This window comes from Saccostrea echinata, unplaced genomic scaffold (genome assembly GCF_033153115.1).
Source record: "Saccostrea echinata isolate AGI-Se365-2 ecotype Australia unplaced genomic scaffold, CSIRO_AGI_Sech_v1 ptg000022l, whole genome shotgun sequence".
Taxonomy (NCBI): domain Eukaryota; kingdom Metazoa; phylum Mollusca; class Bivalvia; order Ostreida; family Ostreidae; genus Saccostrea; species Saccostrea echinata.
Genome location: NW_026889771.1, coordinates 4995001 through 5017244, shown reverse-complemented (window position 1 = coordinate 5017244; position 22244 = coordinate 4995001). Strand labels below are relative to the sequence as shown.

Here is a 22244-nt window from a genome sequence, read left to right as displayed (position 1 = left end):
ATGTATTTACTATTAGCATAGAAGTTCAATAAAAATATCAGAAATGGTTTATTTAAAACGTAGATAAACACTAATTTAAAAAAGTGAGGTCAAGGTCAAAGGAAAAGTAAAGGTCAAAAAAGTTGATGCAATTGATATCTCTCAGCAGTATATATCAGCATATGAAGTTTGATAAATATATCTTGAATTGTTAATTCAAAACTGATCTAGACACTAATTCAAGAAAAGTAAGGTCAAGGTCAAAGGAAAAGTCAAGGTCAAAAATTTTGATGCAGTTGAAAAGCTTACATCAGTATGTATCAGCATATGACGTTTTATTGAAGTCGGACATGATAAACACTATATGCCTCGGCCATATTCATGGCAGGGCATAAAAAACTTGAATCTACACTATATGAGGATGTTTCCATATCAAAATGACTAACAAGCAAATTCAAAGAATTGTGGTCCCCTGCTTTCCGTGTCCTAGTGGATGGGATGCCATTATTTATGACATATTGTTTCAAATATGCAGGCCTTATCATATGTCATTCAAAAGTAATCACCAAAGTTAAAAATTTTGAAAATTAGGTAAAAAACATCAAGGTCAAGGGGTAAAAAAATCATAACATGCTTGGAAACATCTTGTTACAGGTAATGTACATGTCAAATATAAAAGTCCTATCTCTTCTCAATCAAAAGTTATAAGGAAATATAACATTTTTGAAAAGTAGGTTAAACTTCAAGGTCAATGTCACAGAGTCAAATGTCATGATATATTTAGAAAGGTCTTGTCACAGGTAATATACATGTATAATATGAATGCCCTATCTTCTCTCTTTCAAAATGATCATTTAAAATAATGTTAAATTTTTTGAAAAGTAGGTCAAACTTCAAGGTCAAGGTCATGGGTTCAAGAATCATGGTATGTTTAGAAAGTTCTTGTAGGTAATGTACATGTGAAATATGAAAGCTCTTATCTCTTATTATTCAGAAGTTATGACCAAGGTTAAATTTATTGTGACAGACGGACAGACTGACAAACGGACAGACTGACAGACAAATGAGATTTAATGTCCCCTAGGTCCCTTTTGTGAAAACGGACGACAATAATGCCCTTGCTGTTCATGAGAAGAAGATTTATGATGGAAAAAATCCCCTGCATTTTTCTATGTAAATCATTGGATCCCCATACATGTATGTGGCCCCACCCTACCCCAGTGGGTCATAATTTTAACAAATTTGAAGCTACACTGTCTATGTAAAGAAAGTTTCAACTTTTTGGGCCCAGTCAGTGGTTCTTGATAAGACTTTTTTAAAATGATACCACCAAATTTTCACTAATTCTTGATTATTCCCCCTTGAAAGAGGGTGTGACCCTTCACTTGAACAAACTTGAATCCCCTTTACCCAAAGATGCTTTGTGGCAGGGTTGGTTGAAATTGGCCCAGCGGTTCTAGTGAAGAAGACAAAAATGTGAAAAGTTTACAGGCGGACAGATGGATGACAAACAAAATGTTAATCAGAAAACCAGAAAAACTCAAGTGAGCTAAAAACTGATGATCACAAGTACTTGGAAAGAGTTACAGTATTTGAAAAGCAGTTTTTTTTTTCATGCATTATGTTTTCAGAAGCTGAAAAGGTATGACTTGTATCCATGTTGAAAAAACTTCACATTTCAGAAAACAGTATGATTAAAAATAGTTAATCAAGGTGCTTTGAGTAGCAAAATAAGCTAAACTGGTATCGCTAATTCAACCACAGAGCTTAGTGAATTTTAAAATGCACAACCTTTTCAACTCTTAATCATTCTTAGAATATTTATATCATCATTTCTGATTCAAGGGAGAACTAGAGATATGATCAGAAGTATATCCATTGACTAATAAACATGTACATGTATATTGTGTTTTTTAAGTCATTAATGTTTGTTTTTTGTTAAATGTCCCTCTTGGGAATTTTTCACTCATACGGAGACACCACCACTTAAAAGTAATGAAGACGTACAAGTCGGATTTGAGGTTAACATTCATTTTAGGAATTTTCAACAATTAAGACATAAAGAGATAACTCCTTCCCCTTGCCCCTTCCCCTTCCCAGACCCCTGTTTGTTCATGTATGCAAACTAGTCTAATACTTTGGTTTGACATAAAAAAAAATGTGAATATATACAAATAGTTTAATGGTCCATCTCTTTGAATGATTTTCATTCCTAATTCTAGGAGGGTACATGGGTTGACCCAAATTCATGAATGAAATGTCAAGTAATCTTATCATTGATGCACTTTTATTTAATTTGATGTAGTCATATTATGAACATTTCCAGTTCATTAAGAGAGTGGGGATGACCTCCAGGGGTTCATAACCTTAAACCATTAGATGTACATGTACATAACATAATAACACAAGAAACAAAATTATGTATAGTCAAATGGAAAAGTTTTCTACTATTTAGGAGTCACATGATCATTTGCCATTTCAGGGACAGGGAGCGACTAGGGAGATTGGAACCCCCCCCCCTCCCCTGGAATTTGCAGAGTTATTTAAATAGGACTATATACTGATTTACAGAAGCAAATAAAAAATGACTTTGGATGCCCCCCCCCCTTTAAAAACATGGACCCCACCATCATTGTTTTTATTTTGTTTGTTTGTTTGTTTTGTGTTTTGTTTTTTGCTCCTCAGGAAATTCTGGGCTGGAATTTTTTTGGACCGAGGTGTGGACTCCCCCCCCCCCCCCCCCCCCTGGAAAAAAATTCCCGGATCTGTGCCTGTAACTGAATGTAATGTCGACAACGGGAGATAACTCTTCAGAATGTGAGATTCGTCTATTGTGGCATTCGATGATCCACTCCCTACCATCGGCTCATACATTCAGTGTCTGAGAGAGAAACGAACGACAACTCTGCATAAGCGATTGCTGATGATCTTTGATCCTTTTTAAACTTTAACCTAACCATTTGCATTTCGGTTTATTTTACCCCAATCTATACTTAAACTTGTACTTACCGACTGTCATAGGTCCTGTCAACTTCATGAAATATAATCCAATTAAAACACAAATATGAATTAATTTCCACTGATATACATGTAACACTGCACCATGTCACATGGCATGTGCAATCTAAAAATGATAATGGTAAAACTAGTACTGGTAGGGTGACGCAAGCCCAATGTGATGTAGAAATTTTCAAAAAGGTGTTCACATACATGTACAGTACAAGAACAAATTTTAAATTATCATAACAAACGATGTTTTAACATAACTTTGCCATTTAGGCCTATTTCCAAAAACAGGCAAATTGTGTGTGTGTGTGTGTGTGTGTGTGTTGGGGGGGGGGGGGTGACAAAATTGATTGGGTATGGCTTTTAAAGGAGGTTTTTACCTAATCAAATACTAAAATAAGTTTGCACATTTTGATAAATTCATCAAAAACGCTTTGTACTAAAATAATATAATGTGTTGTTGAGAAAATAAATTTAAAAAGTTCCAATTATGGGCCAAAAATTTATACCCCCCCCCCTTTTATCAAAACCTAATTTACATTATTAATTAAATTCTGTTATTTCAGACTGGTAATGAATTAAGTATATGAAATGCGTATAAGAGGTTCATGGGTCACATGGTCACCTGAGCATTTTATGCTCAATTTGACGAATACATGTACTGTGTAAATTATAGAATTATTTGGACTTTTTCCTTGGTAAGCCCAATATGAAGGCGTGTGCATTTAGAGGCAAACACCTTAGTGCGGGTATTACTGTCTCATGACAGCATCTAGTTGTAAATGCGAATGGGTGGGGATGGGGGGGGGCGGTGCCAGTCTGCACTGAGAGAGAGAGAGAGAGTCTTCGGTTGTCGTAAATTTTCTCACATGCTTCATTCGAATATCTGTAGAACAGGTCTTCTATAAATACAATAGTCAATCAGTTTAGCAGTCTTCATAAACTAATTAACACCGGATAAATACGTGTTCGATCGATACACAAGTTGTGATAACTTCAATAGACATGACACAAAAACATACATGTAATTATGTACATATTTGTTGCAATACCTTAGTTTTACAGAAACGAAGAGTCTCTCTCACTCTTTCTCCCGACTTCATCAAGTCCCCATTTCAGCAAAACCCACCTTGCTAGTCTGAAAGAGTGGGGTGTCTTAAAACATTGCAACAAATATTTGTTTCTGAATTCAAAGAAATGGGCGTTCCATTTTGTATCAATTGACATTCAATAAGAAGGACCCAAACGTTCCATTCAAAAAAAAAAAAAAAAAAAAAAAAAAAAAACCAGGCCCTAAGACCATAAACTGAGAACAGACTTAAGTCAAAATTTCAAATCAATATAATTTTTAAAATAATGTTGATAATTAAACAAAATTTTCAACATGTGTATGAATTTGTGAATTAAACAAACCTGCAAGTTTCCATGCACATATGTTAATTAGAACTCAAGATATTCAAAATCAAAATTTTGACTTAAGTCTGTTCTCAGTTCATGGTCATGGGGCCAGATTAATGCGCATCATTGTACCATTAAATGAGAAAGTAATGGTGCCCTTGGTCTTCTCTAAATAAATTAAACTACGAAGCTCTGATCACAGTTATTTACGGACAGTACATCCGTAGACTATTTAACGATAATATATTGGTAGGGCCCCACTCAGCAGACATTCTTTAAGGATCCGTCTGTCCGATATATATATATTAATTTCCAGGATATATAGTTTCCGCTTTGCCAAATCTAGATCATACTTCATCCACAGAATACCCACTGGAAAAGGCTTATGTTAAAACAGGTCTGTATAAAAAAATCCATCTTTATAGTACATTTTCTCTCCCCTTGGCTAAAATCCTTCGCTTCTCGTATCGTTTGATCTGATGATCCGAGCCGCTCAACTCGACGTGATATTGCACTTCGGATCAGGTCATTGTTATATTAATAAAATACAATTACTAGATACTGTCAAAAGACAGTTATACCCACACTATAGTGTTTGCCTCTGAATGCACGCTCCTTTATATTTGGCTTGATTTTGCTATTCAAAACACCTTGATTAGCTATTTATAATCATACTGTTTTCTAAAATATGCTTTTTTTCCATCATGAATGAAAGTCATACTATATATGGTGATATGGTATGAATTTTCAGTTTTGAGCTATTTTGAACACAATGCATTAAAATTGCTTTTTAAATATTGTAACTCTTTCCGAGCACTTGCAATCATAAGTTTTTAGTTTTGCATAAGTCTATAAACCTGGGGTATTTTCTCTCTCAACTTTTACCGTTCACGGTAGCTCAGTCGGTAGAGCGCTCCTTCGTGATCGGGAGGTCGTGAGTTCGAATCTCGGCCGCGACTGACCTAAGCCGATAAAAAATTGGTAGCAACTGTTCCTTCGCCATGCGCTCGGCACTTTGAAGTGAAAGTTGCGGGTCCTTCGGATGAGACCTTATGAGCGTTGGCACGATAAAGATCCCTCCCTGCTCAATGGCCCTGAGTGCCGAGTAAAGGTCAAAATTTGAAGCCCTTCACCGGTATATGGTGACGTCTCTATATGAGTGAAACATTCTCGAATGGGACGTAAAACAACATGCAATCAATCAATCAATCTCTCAACTTTTCTTTCTCTCTGACATTTACTTTGGCCAAGAATTAAAATGAAATAATATAAGAAAAGGTTTCTTTTTTAAATGATCAATTTTTTTAGGATTTTATACTGTGTGATTCATACTGCAGCTAGAATGATATCCCTCCCAGTTATGTAAAAAAAAGTTTACTCACAGTCATGTCTTTCATCAAATCTACATCTAATTACAAAAGGACACATACAGAATTCTTGTTCATGATTTCTTACAAATGTTACATGGAACTCCTAAAGCTCAAGAACATGCACGTTCTTCACTTAAATACCTTAGAAAATACACCATGTTTACAGAGTTTGCAAAATGAATTAAATTATATGTAATAATTTGAAAACAACTCACTGAACCCTCAACTGATTTGTTGAGATAGGAAAACATACCCTTCAGGGTATAATTTTAAACTTTAAACTTTGATCCGCAACTTCAAACATCAAACCGCATGAGACAGTCTAAACTTAATTCTAGAGACGTGGTTCTGAAGTATAAAGACATACATTTATAATAAATTTTTAATTTTTAAATAATATTTAAAAATGCAACTAGGAGTTATACGGTTACATGGAAGTGTGAAAACAAATTATTTGTCTTTGTTCCTTCATGCGTAAAGTCCAGCGAGTATCTAGGAGATAGCTGATTATGCCAGGTGAAGCAAGACAAAGTGCCATAATTAAGAGATAATTAAGTGCTCTGCTTAAAACTTGAAAGACGGTAGATTTGTTTGATTCAAGTTTCAGTTAAAGAGAATTTATGTTCTGATTTCCTGATTATCACAGATCTTACTGTGTCGCAAATTTTTTACTGTGTCGCACGCATAAAATTTGAATTGTTACTGTGTCGGGGAAAATTTTACTGTGTCGGGGCCGACACAGTAAAACAGCTATATATATATATATATATATATATATATATATATATATATATATATATATATATATATATATATATATATTAAACAAATATAAAAAGAAAACACAAGAATCCTCCGTAAAGCTTTAGCGCTTTCATTAAAAATCTTCAGAAGCTTTACATTACAAAAATGTATACAACGGTATATATATATATTCCGTCAAGTAATCTTGAAAAATCTTTGTTTATGTTTAATTCTAAACGTTTTTCCTCTCTTGTTTGGGCGATTCTCGACGTTACCATCTGTTATGACGCAGTCGCAACAAATCTGACGTCATTCATTAAGAGCATTGCTACTCTAATTTCAAAATGAAAACATTATTGAAAATGGTTTCGTAATAAATGATTTTAATATCGAAGTGTAAACGCAAAGCGTCGGACATATTGCCAGAAAATATCCGTCACGTGTGTGTTTAAAGCATTGGAAGTGCGAAATTCCAATCCGAAGGAAAACATTTTTCCACAGTTGGGCATGGAGAGTTTATAAATATGACTCAATTACATAAGGATATAACAAAGAAACAGTAAAGTTCTATCGGTAATAAGCAAAGGTATAAAGGAGAGAAGCTTCTGTCTGTCTGTGCTTTTGTGAATTTGTTTATTTTCAGCAAGATCACTATTTACTTCAATAAGATCACTATTTAATTCGCTCCATGATTGGGAGGTCGTGAGTTGGAATCTCGGTCGCGACTGACCTAAATACGGAAGTTACATCTTGTAATCTTTTCTTTTTCAACGACAGAAATTCGTAAATGAAAATGGCGCCATCATGCAGCCTTCAATGTCTTATTTATTCAAATCGGTACTATATAATAAAACAATCATGGACTCTTTCGGTGGTGAATATGGTTTGTTATTCACCAGAAAAATATCAATATTGACAGAGGCGAAGAGTCCATAATTGTATAAAATTAATATCAGAGTATAATATATGTGATGGATATTTAAGGATAGATAAGTAGTCCTATTAGAGATAGAAAACCTTAAATACTTGTACAAAGTCTAACTCTAGTTGCAATGCAATGATAATCAATCTGGAATTATTTTTTATGCCCCCGTATCGAAGATTGGGGGAGGGGGTATATAGTTTTTGCCCTATCCGTCCGTATGTCTGCCTGTCTGTTTGTCTATACGCAAAAACTTTTACATTGTCCATAACTTTTGATTGGTTGGAGCTATGGCTTTCATATTTCACATGGGTATTTCTTGTGACAAGACCTTTTTTGGGTACTATCATATTTGACCTTCTGACCTTGACCTTGGAGTTTGAACTAGTTTTGAAAAATTTAACCTAACTTTAAGCTATGCCATAACTTTTGAACAATTGGTGCTAGGGCTTTCATTCTTCAAATATGCAATTCTTGTGACATGACCTTCCTTTGGATACCATCATCTTTGACCCTTTGACCTTGACCTAGGAGTTTGACTTACTTTTGAAAAACTTTAACCTTGGCCATTACTTTTGAACGGTTGGTGCTAGGGCTGTCATATTTCACATGTCTATTCCTTGGGAGAAGGCTTCTCCTTGGGCACCATTAATTTTGACCATTTCACCTTGACCTTGATGTTTGACTTACTTACGGAAAACTTTAACCTTTTCCATATCTATTCAATGGTTGTTTGCTATGGCTTTCATATTTCACAGGTATATTTCTCGAATCAAAACCTTATTGTGTGTAACAACATATTTGATTTGCATTTGAGAAAGTTGACCCTTTGCTATAAGTTGCCATACGGGGGCATCAGTGTTTCACAAACACATCTTGTTTTATAGGATATAAGAAATTAAACTAATACATGTAGTTTGACTTTAGGAGTCGAAGATTGCAAGGCACAGTCCAAACCCGGTAAGGTTTAATTAATATAATGTGTTGTTCAAAGTTGAGTTTTTATACAATTGTTTAATGTCTGATCAGTCATTAGATAAGATTATTTTTCCTGAGGTGTTGGGAACAGCTCAGTATGTTCTACTACTCGAGGGTAATAAAAACAAATTCAACAGTTCTTAGCACCGAGGGAAAAAAATGTTGACTGATCAGGCATTTATAGTCAAGGTATATATGATATTTTTTTAACCTCAGTAACATCAACGTTACATTACATTGGAAGAAAATGTCACTGCGAAATGTGTCTTTTAAGCAGTTTATTTTTATTTTCTCCTTCAAACATTTTGTTTTTAAATTCCCAATAGTCTTATGTCTCGAAAAATTTAAAGAAATTAACCGTTGTTTAACCTTCCCTTCAGAACATATATAATGACGATTTTAGCATAATGGTGAATATAAAATTAATTAAGACAATTATTCTTATTCTTTAGACAAGCCAGATATGTTTGGGACTCTGTTTGTTATCCCAGTTATTCAAATAAGTGGAAATTTAACATGTTTTATCAGTGGTTATGATGGCAATGAAGTAATAATCAGCTACTCAATGGATAAAACCGTAAAATGGAAGGCAGTGACTCTAACTAAAAACAGAAATGTTTTTGACGTAACAGTTGCTGCTGATTATCCTTTGATTGTTAAATCAGATAAAAGAATTTTATTATCATGCCAATACCAATGTAATTCGAACACAAAATGCTCCAATAAGTTTATCGTGCCTCCGGTGGACATTTTACAACATGAGTATTTTGCTACAATTCCATTTACTGCACTCCCGGAAACCGTCTCTCAGAAAGAATGCCTTGTAGCTGGAATATTTAATAACACATACTTCACTATCCCTGAACGGGAGCAACCATGGCCACTTAATAAAAACAGACATCAACCAATCAGAGACATGACATACAATGGAACATTCATTACGTCAAGTCATATTATTTCAGTCCTGTGCTTTATCAAATATGGGACCACTACCTCTGAACAGTACCTAGTAAATCAGCTCCTTCCAGTGTCAGGAACGCGATACAACTTAAAATCATCAGACATTCTATCTGAAGAAAAATTGGTGCTGATATCAACGGATGATAACACCGTTTTGAACTTGAAATTGACTCGTATAGATCAAAATAATCGTGAGAAAGTGTACAGTGAACATGTTCTAATAGAAAAAGGTGGCGAGATTAAAAATTTTAGCTGGGAAAACACTACAAGTCTTAAACTCAAAATAATTTCTAACAAGCCTATAATCGTTATGGCATCATTCAAACGAGAAAACCAAGATGAGTCCTATTCAAATAGGTATGATTATGTACATGTCGCACCAGCCCAAAGTACTGACGTATATAGAAGCTTGGACCAGATGGAGTCTGAAATGTCAAATCTTATAATCACCAAGAGAATATACGTAAGTATAAACAAGTTATTCGATCTAAGAGAATATGTGTGCATTTTCAAATGGTACCTGCAGGACTTAAGGATACATTCCTCTTCTAAATATTTTTTTTCCAAAGAAAAAAATAAATAAATTTGATAATGTTATTTCTAAACACTTAAATTTCCTGTAATTTTCCTCAAACAGCCTCTTGTATTGTCATTTTTTTCGTTTATCTCCGATGGAAGAATTCAGCCAGCATGTTTAAATGGTATACTTTAACATTTTCAAAGTAAAAACTTTTTTTTCAAAAACATGTTCAACTGGAGACAATTATTTTTTAAATACACATAAATCACCACTGACAATCTGTTGAAGACTGAAGACCACATCTACAAGAGTTATACTTTGCAAAACCTTAACTGTTAACGTTTACTTACTTTATTTAGAAACTGGTTTAATTAGTCCAAGTCAGGAATTATTTGACTATCAGTTTCTTTTTATTATTAGACGTGTCATTTTTTTTTTATACCATCTGATTGGTCAGTATAAAGTAAAATCAAAATATGGGCTTGGAGATTATATATATGTGAGAGGCCTTTATACTACATGTATTTCAGTGCATCGCATAGATCTATTTATGAATAACTTGAACACGGGAAAGGTTTGTGAAAATTAACTAATAGCGATAAATTCCTATTTCAATTACATTTACCTAAAGAAATTAAAATCCTAGTCTTCAAGAATTTTCAAAGCTATATTGGCTAGAAACATGCCGGTAATTGGATCTGGATGAACAATTCTATAAGGCAGATTATCAACTGTGCCGAGTAAACTTTAGGCAAAACAAATCTAGAGATGTTATTTTTTTTAGAAGATTCTATAACTCAAAATTTTTCTGTGTTGTACAGTTTTCTTTCAAGCTGTATCAGAGTTTACCATTATATTTTGCAGCCTTTAACTTCCTACCAAATCCCAGGAGATGGTCAAGACAATGATGGAGACGGTCTAGTAGATGAAGAATATTGTGGCTTTCTTTGGAACGGTGAGAATTAAATCAAGGTAGATTCCTATATATCCAGTTAATAATAAGATACTCTGGATATAAAACACTCAATAGTTAAAGTCATCCTTTCAAGTTTTTATTTAAAACCTGTATTTAAGGTCTTCTGGAAGACCTTGTTATCCTTAGGTTTCTTTTCAACTATATTTATTGTTGTTGTTTTCTTTCTTACCGATTTTGTGCACACTAGTTCTCGGAAATGGCTTGATTTGCATAAAACTTTGAGGAATGATGGAACATTAAAAAATCAAGACTTAGATATTTTTTTATTTTGATTAGGTCACTTCCGGTGTGAAGATTTCCGCGATTATGTGATTTTTGGAGGGTCATTTTGTCCGAACGTTTTTTTTTTTTAAAAAGCATTCAATATAGTATATAATTACGTTATTTCATTACCACCGGAAGTACGAAACGTGGAGGCTCGCTATCCCCCCCCCCCCAAAAAAAAAGTCATCGAGAATTCAAAATTTCTAAGACTTTTTGCTACAATGATTCTAAAATATATATCATAATAATGAAAGACATGAAAATTAGGATATTAATTTTATATTGCTTTACAACTAGTGCACTGATAAGAAAAAGCATGTTTAACTGAGATATTCCTTAATGAATCTCAAAACGAAATAATTACATTCTGATCATCCTAGATATCATATCTAATTCAATATCATTTTTTGTTTTAAATGAAGATATGTATTAACCTGTCATCTGTAAGTGAATATCTGTAGATTTTTTGGTCCTGCATTAAATGAGGACTAGAAATCACATTGTATTATATATGTATATCTATTATTTTGATAATACTCTTGGGATGCAGTATTGGTCAGTGACATGACTTACATGTGGGATTTATCTCATATTTGAATATTTATGGGATTAAATGTCCCACATATCAAAATCTATGGGATTTATCCCATGTTTGACAATGAATGGGAGAAAATGTCCTACTGATCAGCATTCGTGGGATTTATCCCATTTGAACAAATTCGTGGGAGAAAATATCCTTATGGGAGAAAATATCCCATCTGATACTTTTTCTCCCATGGAAGAAAGGTGGGATAGTTGTAAGGGCTAAAAATCCCAACATTATCCCATGGGATTCTGATATTTAGGACTTAATATTTTTTTAAACTAGAGATATTTGTGAGTTATAACAGAGAGTACGTGATACTGCTAAGAAACCCCACCAAGTGCTATAAATATTTTTGGACATCTTAATTAGAAATGGTAGTAAAACATCCGGACAATGTCGTGTCCGGCGTTAAATGTTGCACTGTTTATTACGGTATTTCATTACCACCGGAAGAACGAAACGTGGAGGCTCGCTATGCCCCCCCCCCCCCCCCCCAAAAAAAAAAAGTCATCGAGAATTTCAAAATTTCTAAGACTTTTTTTACAATATCTTTTTACCTGTAAATTTTTGGCTAAAACATAAAGAAGAAAAGTTGAGCAGAATGACACGGTCTCTCATATGATATTAACAAATAGCGGTTGGTCCTAAAATTTGGATTTAGAGGTACCAAAAGTTTTTATTTTTTCTTGATATCTCAAAAAGTATTGAGAATTCGTAAACCATCCTAGAAGCAAAGATCTTCAGAAGAACAAGTAGCAGCTTAAGTGATCACAAAAGGTCGTCAAATGACGTCAATGTCAGTCATATCGGAAGTAGTCATTTTTCGCTTATATTATCGTAGATTTCAAAGACAAATGTTAATGAAAACGTCCGACATCTAATCGATTGCCGTAATTTAAAATGATGTCTCTCTATCTCGATCACATCTCCTTGAAAATTGGACAAAGGTCCTACTTGTTGCTTTGGAATGAGTTTGTCTAGTTATGCATATATTTTTAACGAATTTTGCTTTCATCTACAGACAAGAGGCTTGTGGACTATGATTTAGACGGATCACTGAACGAAGATTGTAAAGGTTTGTTGGTGTTAAATATGGAATCCGGATAGGGCCACGTGGTTCACCATCGCACTATCGATGGTCGGGTAAATTGCGATATGTGGCAATAATAACGATAAAGCGATGCGCGACAATGCGGTGATGATAGCGCAAAACTACGATTACGATAAAACGATGCTCACTATCTCTCCTTTCGTACCATCTTCGTCGCATTGTCGCATCATTGTCATCGCGCTCTCGCGTCCTTGCGCCAACATCATCGCATCATCGCGCTCTCGACCCTTTAGCCGATGCTAGATAGTAAACTACGTGGTCCTATTCATATTTCAAATTAAGAAGAGTTTTTTTATTTGACTAATGTATTAATCTAAGCTAATATAAGGTGCCAGTTGTTTTACATAATAAAGGAACATACACATATACACAAAATTAATTATAATAAGGATAAGCTTTAAAATCAACCGAATATATAGATACAATGAATCGCATTGAAGTGGTAAAATTTTCCGTTTGAATGGAACGTTTTGAGCTTACTTTAGAACGTTGGTTGTCATATAATAAAACGCTCATTTCTTAAGTTTCTTAAGAAAGAAGAAAAATCTGTCAAATGGTTCATTCGAATACCTTTTAACAGATATTCCATAAATTTAGCCAATCAAATTGACAGTCTACATAAACACCGAGTAAACACGTGTTCGACCGATACATGTATTCTGGTAATTCCAATAAACATGATGAATTCACATTCGTTGCAATACGTGTTTTACAGAAGCAGTGAGTCTCTTAACTCTCTCTCCTAACTTCGTAAAATCTTCATTTCAGTGTAACTCATGTTGATAGTCGCAGAGAGTGGGGTGTCTTAAAGCATTACGACGAATATTTCTTTCTCGTTTCTAAAGAAATGGGCGTGTCATTATGTCTCAATTGACGCTCGATAAGAAAGACCCAAACTTTCCGTTCAAACGAAAAATTTTAACACTTCAATGCGTTTCATTTAACAAGGCCACAAATTTCATCCTCGTATATTGTTTATATTCCAATGTGTTTGATTCATTTCCCATGAGACAGAGAGGGGATTAAACACACAATTAGTATTAAAGTTCAGTATGTTAATTAAAGTTATAGTTAATTATTCTCTGAAAAACAACAAAACTTTAGAACGTAATAATAGTTTTAAGAAAAAATTTATAAAGATCATTCCAGGAACACATTTTTGGTATGGAAGCTTCCTTATTTAACTAAGATTAGCATTTGTTAAAGTCGGTCTTTAGGGATACTGCCCGAATAGGGGAACAAGGGTTTTCTTTCTTGAAATACATGATAATTTTTTTTTATCTTCTTAAGAACAACAATTTGCATAGTTTAGTAATCCTTGCAAGCATGCAAATGTATATTGCAGTTTATTGAATTAATAGTTTGTATCAGGGATTTGATCATAATAGGCTGTCAAAGTTTAAAAATAAATATTTCCGTAAACAAATCGACTAAATGTCAAAGCCCATGTGCAAGTAACCGAATGTAGTAAACATTCACGCTTGTGTCCATCAAATCAACAATATTAGAAGGGGGGTTAAAGATTTACCTAGGACTTTGAAGGACTTTTTTTGTAGAATTAAATGATTTTCAATTGTTCATTTTTTTCTGATGTGATGTAGAATTTTTTCAAAGATATATTGCCATTCATCCGGTGCATACAGTATTTGAGGCACCATAGGGACTCACACTTAGGCACCGGAGAATATGGCAAAACATTTTTTAATGTATCAGAGAATAGCAAAACAATACCTTCTTGGGAAAATATTGCTTTTTGATTAATGCATATGTGTTTCTTGTAAAATGAAACTTAATTAGTGTTGATGTCTTAGGATGCCCTGAAGGCAAGGAGCTACTTTCTACCTTCTTGTGTGAAACCTGCAAAATCGGGACGTACCGGGAAAATTTGTCCCGGATTGACAAATGTGAGAAATGTGGTGTAAATATGACCACATTTAGCCATGGAAGTAAATCGGAAACAGATTGTTTTCGTGAGTATCAGTACAATTTGAAATACTTGTATTGTTTTGAGTATTGTCCTTTAATAGTTACTATTACATCTGTCCATGATTAATATCTCATTTTTAAATTATTTAACGCTGCATTGATTTTGCTGCTGTCTCTTCAAGAAATATTAGGGATGTCAATTTGTAGCCGGTTAACCGGTAACTTGGTCGGAACGATGGTAATCGGTTAGTCAGAAAACATTAAAATTAAGCACAGTTTCCTTAAAATTCAATTTTAAAATATCAAAACGTTGAAAATATAGTTTATTACGTTCATTTATGTTTTTTTCTGAGGTAATTAAGGCTCTCTGAATTGAGGTCGTTAGGTAATTGGTCAGTTTGAGAAGTGTTAATTACTGTTTAAGGTGGCGTGGGATACCAGACGAAATTTCTCCTACATATTTATTCACCTAAATTAGAAAAATCTGAAATACTCACATCTTTCAGTATGCCAAATTGTAATTTTAATATATTTTTTATCAATTTAATATACAAAAATGATTTTTTTTTACATAATTTCTTTTTTCAAAAGCTTAATATTATAGGCAAGAGTTAACTCATAGAATGTTGATATACATACAAAAAAGACAAAAAAGTTTCATTATTTTTTTTAATTTTCAATAAAAGAGCATCAAAAAACTAGAAAAACTTCATTTCTTGAAAACAGACGAATATGACTGTAAAGTAATCTACAATTAGAATGTACGGGCGTTGATCCAAAAGCAAGTCGAAACTGCTAACTGCTAAAATCCTCAATAATCTATTGTTATCAACAAATTTTATATACTTATAATACCTCTATCTATTTTGAGTTTTGCCTTAAAATTTCATTTAGATAATACAATACTTTGTAAAATATTCAAATAAACACAACGTTGAGTATCGTCCATCGCCGCACGGCAGAAATGAACCGACGTCGTTATGACGTTTCCCTTCGGCACTCATTTTCAGGTCATCCGCAATGAAATATATGGAGATAACGAACAGTATTCAAGCTCAAAAGTCCATTATACAATACAAAATAGGAGCAGAGCAAACACGGACCTCCAAACATCAGAGGTGGGATCAGGTGCCATGGAGGAGTGAGCATCCCCTGCCGACCGGTCACACCCGCCGTGTGCTCCTTGTCATGATCGGGAATTAACGGAAAAATCCGTCGACAATTCAGTGTGTAAATAATGGCCTAACAATTAGTATGAAAAACGTCAGCCAGCATTTGACTCAATGATAAATTGTATTTGCTGACAAGGTCATTGTATCGACCATAGAACTTACGAAATGATGACTTTAAACGAGACAGCTGATATTCTTGTTTCATCAACTTATTTGTCAATAATTTACCTCGTTTTAGAAATTGTACATACGTAGAGCATGCTCTTGCGTATCGAATCAACTGAGAGATATATACACCGTATGCAGGTGATGAAGGTATATTGCTGCATAAGTAAGGGAAGTTGACGATTGAAAAGTTAAAGTCATCACGTTTATCATAAAGCTTGGTTGTTAGATTACCATTAACGTCTTTTTCAAGTAAAACATCCAAATATGAAACAGTTGTGTCAGACTCTGTGGTATCTTTTATCTCAAGTTCACCAGGATATATCGTATCGACATAAGAATGAAAATAGCCATTGTTAATTGACAATACGTCGTCGATATATCTAAATGTCGAGTTGAACGCCACAGCAAGTGTTTTCTTCTTTTCACGTACAAGATTTTGGACAAATTCTGCTTCATATGAATACAAAAAAAGGTCTGCTAACAACGGAGCGCAATTGGTACCCATAGAAATTCCAATAGATTGTTGGAAGACCTGGTCTCCAAAAACCACATAGATATTGTCAATCAGAAACTCAAGCATCTTTTTAATGTCAACTTCAGAGTACTTGTGTGTACAATCAGAATGTTTTTTAACAAAATAATTTTGCAAATGACCAATGACAAGGTAAGTATATTTACGAGTTCCATTTTTATTGAAAAAGCAGCTGTCAATGATATCAAAAAGCCTGGACTTTAATTTATCGTGGGGAATGGTTGTGTATAAAGTTGAAAAGTCGTAACTTTTTAAGCTGTTGATTTTGGTAAAATCTTGTGATTTCAAATTTTCCAAAAGTTCCTTGGAATTTTTAAGTATCCACATCTGATTTACACCATTTCTCGAATATATTGTTGCACAATACTCTTGAAGTTTCTCTTTCACCACTGTTAATATCTTAGTGAGGAGTAAAGATAGAGGCTTGGTTGAACATTTACTGGAACCCGCTATGTATCTTTGTTTGTAAGGATTTTTATGAAGTTTCGGAATCCAATATAAATATGGTAATTCGAATTCATTTTGGTTGTTTGGAATATTAAAAATATTCAAAACTGACATATGATTTTGAAGAATTTCTTCCTTAGAAAGGGAACTATGAGTATAAGTTGGATTACCACTTGTTGAATTAAATCCAAGTTCCTCTAAAATACATTTAATATAATGAGCCTTACAAACAAAAACAATGTTGTTACCTGCTTTGTCAGCAGGGACCAGTACGTACTGATCATGTAATCTATCTAATTCTTTTTTCACTTCTGGATTATTGAACACAGAAGGATAGATGGTTTTCATATTGCCTCTCAATCTTTTAATGCGCGATTTTAATATACATCTGATACATTTAATCCATTCTGACAAAGTGTCAAGGTCTTCTTTTTCATGTCTGGCCCATCGCCTGGCGTAGTCCTCTACAGAATCCACAATATTTATGAAATTCTTACGCCAGTTGAAGGATCTGGGTTCCCTAAATTTAGGACCTTTTAAAATTAGTGATCTAAGGTCCTCATTATTAACTATATTTACGTCACCAGTAATAACGTGTCCAGCAGGACTATAGTTATAGGGCGAAAAAGAACATGAACACGATGGAGGATTATGTTTATTTATGTTTATTATTAACTAAGATCTATGCAAAAAGAAATGAATTTACAAATCAAATTTGGACAACGTTTAAATAACTTTGAAACAACAATTCAAAACAAGACGCTTCATAGCAAAATGGCAGTAAAATTATTAAAAAGTAGCGCGTGAGAAGTTTAATATGATGTGCGGATGATCTGAAAATAAGTGTCGACATGAATGTCAAAACTACGTAGGTAACATTCTTGCCGTGCGGCGATAGACAAAACCTGACGTTGTGTAAATCATAATATATTTTGAAAAGTATTTTTATAACTGAATGAAATTTTAAGGAAAATATCAAAATATATCGGGAAATTAGTATGGAAAATTTTGTTGACAACATTCGATTATTAAAGATATTTTTTTTTAAAAAAGTTACATTACTTTTGAATCAACCCTAGTACCTAATCATGTTAACAAAGTGAAATATAGAAATTGAAAAAAATATAAATAAATGGAAAATATCTGATGCATTGAACAATTTTTGAATTAAAAGATCCTATTCGAAGTTATCCTTCTTTACTTTCCACGGGTAGAAATACCCTGGTTGCTATTTCAAAAAGTATGACTTTTTTTCAGACTTTCAAAAAAAAAAATCGCACTTTTGTGCATTGATAGTGCAGTGATAGTTCTGAAAACAATGCATGAACAATCATTTTCCAAGATGTGTCTCCTTCAGAGCAATTGCAGTCAAAACCTAAAAGTTTAAGGGCTATATGTGACCAAACAGTTACATCTTGAATGAAATATAAAGAAAGACCATTTAGGTTAACATGATCGATGATGGTAATTATACTTATCCATATGTCACCGCACACAAGGTGGTGTACAATTACTCAAACAATATGGAATTACATGTTTTTGCTTAAAAGTGTTCAAAAGCAGCGATATTTAAACTATCTTTATAAGGGTTTGTTTTTTAAAATGTCCATAGTACAAATATTGATAGTTACATACTTGCAAATTTTTGTCTATTTTAAATAACATGCCAACTTATGAAAACTTGCATTGAAATGGCTTCAGATAGTTGTGTGTTGCTAAAACGCAAAACGGAACGGAAAATGGCAAAATATGATTCCAGGTTAAAGGAATTAAAATATAAAAATCATACCAGAAACGGTATACATTGTATATTTTTTCCTATTGAATCCTTGATTATGAAATACGAATTGATATAGTCATGTTCATTCTCTTCTTCATAAAGATCCCTGAAGAAAGGCAAAGCATAGGGTGCAGAAAAGGGAAAAGAAAATATCTAATGCCGTAGAGTGTTGCTAATTCCGCCTTTTAGCAACACCCCAGATAGTTCATTTAAACGGGGTATCTATGTGTATGACTCGATAATAAGCAATCAACCAAATAAAAACAATACCTCAAACGGAGTGACGTCATAACATGGAAATATCCCATACTACCTTAAACACTCACCCTGTTCTGCATTCCTTTAATGATATTCAATAAATCACCGTTGAGTACACTGAACTGATTAAAATGAGTATCTTACCCCTTCAATCCTTTGCAGTAACCTACAATGTATTAAATCTGATTACGAAAGAAACATGTTCGAGTGATAGTTCTGACTTAGTTCTGACAGGGACCTATATAGGTCCCTGGTTCTGATTATGGTGAGAATGTTTGAATGAATTTTTGTGATATCTGGTCAGAAAAATTATGTCTCTGATATATCAGTCATGTTAAATTTTTTTTTTAATTCTTGCCCATGATCAAATTCACTCGGCACACCTCGGCCGATTCGTACCTCGTCTAACCTCGGCTGTATCATATAATCCTCCATTGAACCGGAGCTACTTTATACGCAATATGGCTTCGCCCTATAATTACACGTGCACAGTGTGCTGAATTCGATCCGTTAAGTATCATGTGATTATGTAAAGATACTAGGTGCATGTATCTTGGTAAGCGTTATTGTTAGTGTTACCTTAATGCTTTTGAAAAATTTTATCGTATGTCAGATGCATGTTTATTATCGTTTTCAAAGCGTTACTTTTTCCTTGAGCGGTAAACAGGCAGCCTTATCACAAATGTTAAGCGGAGACGCGTATCAAGTTTCCTCGTACAGCCGAGGTTTGATGAAGGTGACGGAATCAGCCAAGGTTTGCCGAAAGTGATCAAATTAAATGAAATATATATAATTGTACATAATTTTCTGATCAAACATAAGAAAATATTGCACGTGTATATGGTCATTACAATGAACATTTTTATGAATACAGCCTGTCACGATATTCTCCTAATAAAGACGAAGGAGACACGTAACTGATTGACCAGTTGACGGGAAATGCTTAGTCCTGCATTCAAATCGATCCAACCTCTGCTGTTTCTAGGGTCCGTGATTGCCCTGCCCTCATTTTTTTAAATTAAAATTTGATCACTATTTGTTATTTTTACCTTTTCCTGATAATAGGATGAATAACAAATGAAAAGTGTTTTTCCCTGATCCACTAGATATACTAGTGTGTATGTATGGTTAAAGCCTGGCTATCTTTGAAATGCCAATAAGACGTATTTTTCTTTAAAATGCAGACTATAGATAATATAGTACATGTAAATTATCATTGAACGTTTAATATCCGTTTTTTTTTTAAATAAATTCCCAGAGTATACATGTTATAAAAACAAGGATAGTCTCATTTTCACCATAAGAAATTTCAACTTGATACCTTAGAGTAAAAAACAGTAACGAATAGCCTTGTTTAATTATTTCATATATTTTTATGAAGTCCCAACTTTAAATCTAGTCAATGGGCGTCTGTTAAAAAATGTAAAAGTAGGAGGGAGGAATTCCAGCTGTAATAATGAAACTTTAACATAAGCTGAATTTTTAAAAAAAAAGTTCATTGCTATAATTGCTATGATTTATAACTGATAGAGCGTGATAATCTGAAATATTCACATTAGTTAATAAATATGCATGTTAAATATAAAAATTGAGAAAGATAATTTTCTTTGCATAAATATATACTATAGAAACTGGAAATAATCGATAATCGCTTCCAAAGGCTTCTCCTATTATTCCAATCAGTCATGTCAAATTATTATTCTTCTTCTGATTTCGAACATCATATTTTTTGTTCAATTTACTGAATTTGTATTCCAAAAGATGTCCTTCCATTTATCGGAGGATTTTTTAAACAATTTATTTTAGCTATCTGTGAGGAAGGAATGGAGTTGGAAAATGAAACAAAGAAATGTAGACCTTGTCCAGTTGGGTACTACAAAGATGTCTCAGCAGACGAAACGAATCGAAGTGTTTCTGACAGGTTTTGGTGTAAAAAATGTTCCGATGAGAAGACAACTTACGACACAGGGACCAAAAGCAAAAACAATTGTATAGGTAATATACACATTTGTAAATCTTTGTCATGCTTACATTTAAATCATATACGGTACCAATTTTCATGCACCAGATGCGCATTTCGACAAATTATGTCTTTTCAGTGATACTCATGCCAAATCGTTGGAAATCCTAGATATTTAAATAAAAAAATTGCATGTTTTACTGGCACCATGGAATAACACTAATTATTCTTTATTCCAGTAAAGAGCGCTGATTTTCCTATTCTATGTGAATTCCTCCAAACTATTTATTTTATTCTAAAGTTAGACATAATTAAGATAAAAAAAAAAAAAATATTTATTTAATTGAATGCTTTGTGTATAACATTTTCAGTCAAGATTAAAACAAACAAGGTAAAACTACAAATGTATTATTTTGTTAAACTAAGTCAAAAGTTTTTAGTGTTTATATAGATACTGATATATTTTGAACAATTGCGTGTTCCAAAGTTGTTAGTAGCATTGAAATCAATGCCTTTAATTTAACAAAGGCTAGTGTATAACAGTCATTCTACAAAAACATGACCAATTGAGAATTTTTTATGTCGCTTACAAATTTACCGTTGTAATATCTAAACTATAAATTGAAAGATCGATTTCAACTCTAAGACTTAACCATGGTTTTGTAAATATATGCCGATATATATATGCCGTTAAAGTTTTGATATGAACGTAATCTAATGTTGAAAAACGTATTCCATTGCAAATCTTAATGTCGCTTCATTTGTTTACAGATTTCAAGATGAAATTTTCAGCCGTAAAATGGTTTCGAATAGATTGCAATGAATGTTTAAAAAAAAGTTTTTTATCCTGTATAAAGAGAAATCAAACCACTTCTCGCAAAGAAATACATGGATCTCCTTTCATGCTAAATCATAGCATGTCGCTTAATATCGGTTAACTTCCCTAACAATTTTTTTTTAAAATTTTAATCTGAAATTTCAATGCTGATTCAATCTGAAATTTCATCTGAAAGTGACCACGTAACCTTATATCGTCGATTCTAGTTGTGAGTCAGCTATTTTAGACGATTACATTTTCGACATAACAAAATGAATTAGACAAAAACAGTTGTCTCTCTTAAAAATTTAACTTCCGTAACGGTAATTCAGGAAAGTTTTTGCATGAAAGGTATACATTTTTTTTTATT

The 22244-nt window shown here is 33.3% G+C and overlaps 1 protein-coding gene across 1 annotated transcript in view; it reads left to right on the top strand.

The window, feature by feature from the left end:
* Window positions 1-22244, top strand: part of LOC133190656 (uncharacterized) — a 50068-nt gene that overhangs the window by 9419 nt on the left and 18405 nt on the right. The window contains exons 3-7 of the mRNA XM_061326348.1: window positions 8850-9820; window positions 10742-10832; window positions 12725-12778; window positions 14626-14784; window positions 20904-21092. Coding sequence (XP_061182332.1) covers window positions 8850-9820; window positions 10742-10832; window positions 12725-12778; window positions 14626-14784; window positions 20904-21092 — 1464 coding nt within the window. The remainder of the gene's footprint in view (window positions 1-8849; window positions 9821-10741; window positions 10833-12724; window positions 12779-14625; window positions 14785-20903; window positions 21093-22244) is intronic.